Source organism: Phaethon lepturus, unplaced genomic scaffold (genome assembly GCF_000687285.1).
Source record: "Phaethon lepturus isolate BGI_N335 unplaced genomic scaffold, ASM68728v1 scaffold19712, whole genome shotgun sequence".
Lineage (NCBI taxonomy): Eukaryota > Metazoa > Chordata > Aves > Phaethontiformes > Phaethontidae > Phaethon > Phaethon lepturus.
Genome location: NW_010522834.1, coordinates 1 through 8,784, shown reverse-complemented (window position 1 = coordinate 8,784; position 8,784 = coordinate 1). Strand labels below are relative to the sequence as shown.

Genomic DNA, 8,784 nt, shown 5'->3' with positions numbered 1-8,784 from the left:
CCCTCTGGATTTTAAGCAAAGTATTTCAAACGGGACTTTCAGAGGTAGTTCTGTTTCTCTTATCTTAAAGATAGACTGAGGTAATTCTCCTGGCAGTTTGCCCCTGCACTTTGTACAAAAAGAGTATTTCAACGAGTACTTCAACCTGGCTGCGCTCTGCCCGTCGCTGCAGTCTCAACTGCTTCCTGCTTGAAGTCCTTTCCAGTCCGTGCGTCAGCTTAAATATGCATCTTAACTTCGATAAAGACAAGCATGTCACCCACCCATTTTGAATTTGGAGCCCAAAATGTCGGGTCTTGTATATTTGAAGCAAACACTCTAGACATGTGAGAGGAAACTGGGATTTGGTTTTCAGAAAATCCACACGAATCTACCCTTTGGAAATTTCCACCCTGGAACATCTCCGTTGCTGCTTGTTTCACCGGCAGCTGGAACTTCCACCACTATCGCTGGTCAATCACCCTTCTCTGTCTTCACAAAAATCCACTGGACTCAGTGGAAATTGGAAAAAAAAAAATCAGTTCAGGACAAAGAAAAGGTAAAGAAAGGAAAGGGCTGCTGGATAGACTACTAGAGCAATGTCATTATGCGATTCCTCTAATACTTGTGAATGAAATTTCTTGCAAGTCATAAATTACTCATTACGTACGGAATAAAGATCACAGCAAACCGATGAAGAAGAAGAAACATGGTCTATCACTGTTATTTAGTCAAGCTTGTTTGCATCTGCTTCTGTAAAGCTTGTTTTGTATCTGCTTCTGTAAAGCATGTGGCACTAGAAAAAACAGAACCAGTTTACACGGCCTAGACTGGTCAGCCAAACTGGCCAGCGGGAGCGCACATTTAAGAATCACTGCACATTCCTTAGCTTGCATCTATCTGCCAGAAAATAGAGCTGTCATATATACAGACTATTCACCCCTAGAGATAGTGGGTGTCTGCTGCTCTGGCTTCGCACTAGCCTCTTAGGGTTGACCGCTGAGGGATTTTGCATGCAGTCCCCATCAGCCCTTCTTAGTTTAAAGAGATGAGAGGCAAGACGGTCTGCTGAATGGAACAAAATTAAATACAAAAGCGGGAAATTCTGTCCACAGTGAATGACGGTAAAGGAGAGAAAGGGCCAAAATAACTACAAGCAGGTCTGAATTTAAGACAAAATTGCGAGGAGTAGATATACTTCGCGGTTGATCCAGGGTACGTCACGAAGCACAGACTCAACCCCAGCCAGCTCGTGCTCTGGGCTGACAGGGCTCTAAGCTGACCTCAGGGATCCAAAGCTTCCAGTACAAGCTCTGGGAGGAACTCTGTGAATACGAACAACACTGGGAATTTCATAGAAACAAGGCAGGGAAATGCAAGGAGGAGTTAATTCCCACCACACACGCTAGATCTGCAGGCCTTTTTTGATAATTAAAGAGTAATTTTTTTAAGACTGTACATAACTCTATCCAGTGTGGTATCATCAAAATTTGGCAGCGTGGTAAGTGCCCTGCTGAGGTACATTTGAAATAGTGCTGTGAGATACCTGTCCTGCAGAAACAAAAATTCCACCTTGACACTGGAAAGGACCTAAAAAGGATGAACTGCAGTACTGCAGAGCGTGCACACCGAAATTCATTTACCTACAGAAGCGCGAACGTCGTGTCGGAGGGAAAAGTCTAGGCGGAATTGTCGTCGTTCCAACGTCTAGCGAGACATTTTCTTTCATCACTTTATGGTTTCATGATTTGCTCAGCTGATCGTTATCCAGTTAATCTGTTACCCAGACCAGGTACGGCTTCTATCTATGACATCAATTTGAGTTTCTGCTGCACATCTATGTTCTCCACAATCTTCAAAACCTTGGCAGCGAGGAGATATTGTATGAAGGAAGGCAAGCTGAGCTGGGCAGCTGCAATTCCAGGAGCCTAAAACCCAGCTTGGTGTGGAAACACATTTAAGAGCGTGGGTATGGAAAGCATGCCCCATAGTTTTCTTTAGTCATTACAAATGGAGATTTTAGAATTTAAGAATCTTGGAGAACAGAATGTGTTTTTGGCTCTGTGTTGCTGGGGAAGGGGGCCTGTCTCCAGCATAGTGTGGCCATCATCAGCGATTGCAGATTCTTAGCAACTTCACTGTATAGAGCCATGAAAAAAGACTATGTCTAAGTGGCATGTGCAGGTCAAAGCAGGACTTTTTAATACTGGAAAGATATGGTGCATGAAGTCCCAAATTATTTCAACATTTAGGATTCATCCAAATTCCAGTTTTGAGTCATTAACTTCCCTCCACACTAAAACTGCATTATTGAAAAATACGTGTTCTCAAGCAACCCAGGAGAGACTTGAATGTTTATTCTCATTGGGAAGCAATCACAATCTACTACTTTCTCCTAGAAGAGGATCTGCCAGTGAAGTAAACAAAGTTATTTGCAGTTGACCTAGCAGGTCTTGGCAACTTGCGCAGAAACAGTGGCTTGTTTGGTTACGGCACTCTTCATTTGAAGTGATTCTGCGTTCTCTCCTGTTCAGTTTCCCCCTCCTGCCTCAGCACAATTAAGGCGTGACTAAGAAAAGAAATTGAATTTATTGTTGAATTCAAGTCTTTTAACCTCATTTTATAAAAAAATGTTCCTTCCTCCCTCCTCTCTAGCTGTCACACTTTTCCTGCAATGTTAGTGGTGGAACCAGTAAATGTTCTCATTCGCATGTTGGCAGCAAACATTACTGGTCTCTTAACTTCTGTATAATTTAATATGTTAATTCCTAGAGAGCGTAAAGGAAAGGAAGAAATACAAAATCAGCAAAGCCACGGAATAACCTATATCCTGATGAGTCTGCCTTGTGATTTGGCTGGAGAGCAACGAACATTAATCATGTTGTCCCTTCCCAAGGGCGAACAACACTACACTGCCAACTTCGCACACCCAGCCAGCTTTCTCATCAACTAATCTGCTATTTTTCTTAGATTTTGCATTGTATCAAGACAGGTAAATACTGTGAAATTTATTACATTTTTACAATATTTACATATCATGTCAAGGTTGAAATGGGCTTTTACAGGAAACTCGGTTGCATTTTCTTTTTAACCATGTGCTGGTAAACAAACTTTCCGCTGTTGGAAGTTTTAGCTCATACTTCCTTTTCTTGACATGAGAATCTTTCCAATTATAACTGAGCTATCGAGGCATATAATGCAGGCAGTTCTTGGGCTGACCATATTAAAGCTTCTCTTTGTAGGAAAATATTTGTGATTGGTGTTCTAACCCAGCTTAAGGCTACTCCACAGAAAAAGACAGCTAACCTTCAGCCTCTTCTTCTGCTACTCGTGGTAACAGCAGGTTAGAACAATGTGCATTAAATATCTGCTACTTTGCTTCCCATGCTTACAAACTACCTCAAACTTAGTGAAATTACATTTCAAATACGTGTTTTCAAGTGGCTTGTAAGATCTCATAGAGTAGGATGAGGTAAGTGCTTCCTTTCGAGGACAGCAAGGGATTCCTTAAGCTATTTTCCAAACTGTCAGAATGTAGTTTTACATTGTAATTTTAAATAAGTTTTTTAAAAATAATAGCTTTAATTTCACAGTAACTTTATGAAAGTTTTTATATTTTTCTAATATTTTTAAAATGTAATGTACATATATAAAACTTGCATACATGATGGTTTCTCCATAAAATTCATCCACAGTGGTTATCTGGAGTAAACTTCATAAACATCATTTACCAGCCATAAGGGAAAGTGCGTTTCAGCTAAGACTTTAAATCATGATCATAAAGTTCATGGTGCTGGGTTTTGGAGTTGTGACTGCAACGGTGTTGACAGGGCGACCGTGTTTTGGCTATTGCTGAGCAATGCTTGCACAGCGTCAAAGCTTTCTCTTCTTCCCACACTGCCTTCCCCCAGTGCACAGGCTGGAGGGGGGGCAAGAAGCTGGGAGGGGACACAACCTGGACAGCTGACCCCAGCTGATATCCTTGGGGGGTATCCCATGCCATATGACGTCATGCTCAGTAATAAAAACTGAGGTGGGTGGTGGGAGGATGTTGGGGAGGTCGCCATGGCTCGGAAACTGGCCGGGCATCTGTCTGCTTGTGGGAGGTGGCAAGCGATTGCCTTTGCATCGCTTGTTTTGGTTTTTTCTTCCTCTTTCCTTCACGCATTAGCCTATCTTCATCTTGATCCACGTGTTTTCTGACTCTTGCCCTTCCTATTCCCTCTGGTGCTTAGCTGCCGGGCCGGGGTCAGCCCACCACATCTACTCATCCGTTCTTGCCTTCCTTGTTTGAGCTATAGGATCCCTTCAGAGGAGGAAAACGTGGCTTTAAACATACAGGGTCACGCACGTAAAAGTACGTGCACGATTTGACACTATAGCCTCCTCCTCAAAACTAAGTTTGCAAAGACAGAGTCACCAAATCTAACTGGAAGTCTCACCTGATGCCACACAAACACTTATTTGTCCTGAGGAACACTGAAGGAGATGTCCTGTGATATATTCGAAGTTTGCCTTAGCAGCGACCAAACCCAATCGCTTTTCCAGCACATTTAAATGAAAGTATAAGTGAAAGCTGGTTCTGAGGATGACAGAAATCTGTCTGATCTCTTAAGACAGCAGTTAAACAGCTTCCAAGACAAAAGGTACCATACATCCTGACTTACATCATGCACTGGCATAAAGGAATATAGTACACTGACTCACATGTGGGTTTCAGAAAAATTCTGGTGCTTTTCAAAAGCAGAGTGATTAATTAGAGGTCAAAATATCTTTCTCCTTTTGGTTCAAAATATTTGAATTTTACCGTTTCACGCATTTGGAAACAAACTTTGAAAAAAAGAAAAGAAAGTGGGATACTTCCTCAGGTAAGAGAATAATTGAAGAATAAGGAAATAAATGATTTCTTTCTCAAAAGGCAAACGACCGCCAGCAGTTCACTTCAAATATCTGTAAAATTTACACTCTGATCGATGTGCCAATTACAGAACTTGGACAAGAAATGTCTGGTTTTGAACAGAAAGAAACAAAGAATTCTAATTCAGTCTCATTGATTATTTTTACAAGTCAGATACACAGAGACTAGATATCCATTTTACTGACATTTCATACTGAGATGGGGAAAAAAGGTGTAAAGACTGTCAAAAGTTTGATCCATATTAAAGCTCCATTACACTCCATGTGCTGGTTACAATCACAAGCAGTAATTCAGCTTCCTCATTTAAAATGTAATTTTAAACAACCGATCGACTCACCTTCTGCTGACAGCCCCTGTATGTTAATTCCCTTAGCAGCCAAGAAACTCAGGCATGCATCTATGTTTTCAATCTGTTCGAGAACAAACAAAAAAGAGAGACAGAAGAAGAAAATGCACGTTAATAATTGTTTACTTTCATCTCCCGCCACCCTTTATCGCGCTCAGTCTCTGCATTACAGAAAAAGTCCCTTTGCTCGTTTTGCGGAAACCATAACACGAAACCTCCTCAGTTACTAAGGTCCTAAGCTGATCGAGTCATTACGTGGGTCAGGACTTTCTGTTATTTGCACTTGCATGAAGCAAGTTAGTTAATACTCTAACCACAAAAGGTGATCACCATGTATCTTACTAAAGGGTCAAGGATGTTACGCCCGGATTTTTAACCTATGATAAGTATAACAAACACAAAACCAAAAATAAACACGGAGACCACATTTGCTTGAGGAGGCAGATTGCCACTTGCTCTGAAGTTGACAGCTGGCAAAAAAGTTTCCAGCCACAAAAGCAGTCAAATATAAAAACCGTAACTTGAAACCCCAGCCGGAATCCGAAAAACGTTCCCTCGCGACATCCTCCGCACGTCGGCAACGACGGGCAACTCCGGCCACGCGCTGCGGGGCAAATCCTGCCCTCCAGAGAGGTGGTACAACGGCATTAAATTGCACGGGATAGAATGAACGTTGACCGGGTAGGGTCGTCTGCGCACCAGCTCTGACTGCTAGTGACTACAGCTGCTACGCCGCTTTCACTTTATAGATAAGGCAGTAGACTGAGCCCAATCCCCACGCTTGCTATCACGTAACGACCTTTTTTCTGTGAAGTTTGGAGACATCAAAAAGGAACGTGAAAGATGCAGCTTCCCGGGCAGCTCCTGCCTGCCCTCGGGAAAAATACAGCAGTGAGGGCCATGGCATTCTGGAGGCTGGGCTCCCAGCACCTGACCTGCGCTTCCCATCCTCCTCAAAGTCATAAAAAAGTACAAGGGAAGCTGCCAGAAAACCTCCAGCATGGATTTCTCCCAGGGTACCTTCATTTATTGTCTACAAAGATAACAACAAAAACGTTCTCTTCTATCAGGAAAAAAAAAGTTATTGGCATTACATAGCTATTATTTCAACAATTATAAACACTGATACACTCAAAACTTTTATCAACCTCATTATACTTTGAGATATACCGTATCAAAGTATACCTTTGAGTGTACTATATACTTCCAAACCCAGATAGATACCAAAGAACTCATTTCCTGTAATGTTCAGACCGTAAAGCTTGTAGTAGGGTACAGTTCAAGGGTTCATTGATCCGCAGTTCAATACGATACGACCGTCAATCTCTACTCGTGTCCTTCCTCAGTGCTTGTGAGAGACTGAACTGTAAAACATTTGTCCTCAACAACCCTCTCAAGCTTTCAACACAGCTCTTTTATTGAGGCGATTTGGGACTTTGCTGGAAAGCCAAAGTTCACCTTTTCAAGAATAAACACCACACAAAAGCATCAATCCCTTTCTATAACCTGCACTTATAAAGTCTGCATCGTTCCAAGAACATTTCCAGTCTTCCACAGCTGTGAGTAGATGTCTCCTAATAAGGAGGATTACTTAGATTAGTGAGTAAAGATAAGTAATATCTGATCTCCACTCCAGATTTGCAGTTGTAGAAACTCAAAGTAGCTATTTCAATCCTTAGCGCCCTGAACTGCTCTACTTCTCTTCCCAGGTCCCTCATCTTTGCTCAAACTCTCCTAAGAGAGAGGCAGAGTGACCACAGGATAAAAATTTACTTCTGGGTAGCAAGTTCCTCAGCGGTGCCCTCATTCTTGGTGCTACGTAGGAGTCCTTGCTGCCTCCCTCACCTCGTGCTCATTGCAGATCCGACTCGGATTCAAGGAACCCCCCCTTAAGATCACCACCAGCTCTTCCCTGGGACAAAGCCATGGTTTTCACTGAGCATTTCAGTCACTTAATTAAGATATACAGCTCCCATCCCCAGCCCAATAGATGATCCCCATGCACCAATGCTTGAGGTTGAGTGACCTGGACCTCCCTGCCGTAAAAAAGGACAGGCGGGCTACCTTGCCACACCACTTGTAATGCCTGGCTAAAGGCTCTGAGAAACAGGGGCTTTTTGGTGCTCTACTGATGTGGAAAACAAAATTAGAGTAATACAAAATGCAGAAAAAGATTACAGGACATGCACTGTCAACAAAATCCATGGTGCCTTACAGTCAAGAACTCGTAAGAATCAAGACATTATAGAAACAGGAAAATGTCCTATTTTAGTACTTAGAACCAGGCATGATGAAATAAAGTGGTAATAACAGAGGCTTGCAAAAGCAAACCTCTTCCATTCAGAAAATAAAGTACTACGGTAAGATGCTACGGGGATGCACAGCATCGCATGCACGAGGAATTCACTAAAAAAATACAACGGAAGGACAAAAAAGCATCAATGATTCTGTTACACAGCAGAACGGCAGGAATGTGAGCAATTAGTTGATTTTGAAGGAAAAATAGAGCCCCAAGAGAAAAAAAGAAAGAAATCTGGGTAAATTCAAGCAATTGAAATGCAGAATGCGGGTCTATAGCTGAAATGATTAAAACTTAGTGTTGATAGAAATTCAGGGTACTTCCCACACAATGACTGGCTGGTGGCCCACATAAAAGTGATTTGTGACTGCTACCCAGCTCCAGTGGAAAAGGGCTCACCCTCACCTGGCACTCTGGAGACTCCTCCTAAGAGGCAAAAGCCCTGAATGCTTGAGCAGGGAGCTGTCTTCTGCCACCCCGAGGTGCCGAGAACCAAAACGGTGATGTTGGGCTGAGGGATGCCTATCACCGATTTTTCATGTTGTAAAAACTGAAGATAAGAAAGCTCCTGAAATCTTCTTATGCCAAATAGCTTAAGGTGTGAATAATATTTTGTGGTCAGTGGCCTGAGTGAAGAACGCAAAACTCAGCTTATCACCTTATCTTAAGAATTAGTCTAATCCATCAGAAATCATGTCACTTGTCTAAAGACATGAGTTTCCAACAGCGTAGCATATAACGAATTTTACCTATAAAAGCTCCAAGGAGGGATTCTGTCTCTAGTATTAATTTAATGTATTAATGTAACAACTAACTATTAATAATCTGCAAACACGGTTTTAGGGAGAAAGATGCCCTGGTGCATGAAAGGTTGGAGATAGCAGCATGGTAGTTAGACCATTTAGATGTGTGTACCTAGGGTAGAAGTGAAGTTCCTGGATAGATCTCAGCTAAGCAAAGACCTAATGACCCTGTGTCGTGGTGACTTGCGACACGAAGTACAGCTGCCTCTGTGAAATGACAATATTCGGCAGCAAATCGTCACTGAGGCTCTACACACCCTTCCTTGGCCGAGTCCACATGTTGCTTAAACCCCTTAAGCAGATGTGAAAAGACTGGATTTGCCAAAGGGGAGTGTATGTTTTCTTTTTCACTGTGAGCTACAATTGTTTTTTTGGCTGACAATTCTGATTTCACGTTTGCTTTGCCAGCAACATTTAACAGAGCAGAAGCACAGCAGGA

The 8,784-nt window shown here is 42.3% G+C and overlaps 1 protein-coding gene across 1 annotated transcript in view; it reads right to left on the bottom strand.

Annotated features, from left to right (window-relative positions):
- LOC104616815 (neuron navigator 2-like) overlaps positions 1 to 5,307 on the bottom strand; it is a gene marked incomplete at both ends in the record, with an annotated part of 12,670 nt that extends 7,363 nt beyond the window's left edge. The window contains one exon of the mRNA XM_010281954.1: positions 5,235 to 5,307. Coding sequence (XP_010280256.1) covers positions 5,235 to 5,307 — 73 coding nt within the window. The remainder of the gene's footprint in view (positions 1 to 5,234) is intronic.
- Positions 5,308 to 8,784: the final 3,477 nt, after the last annotated feature.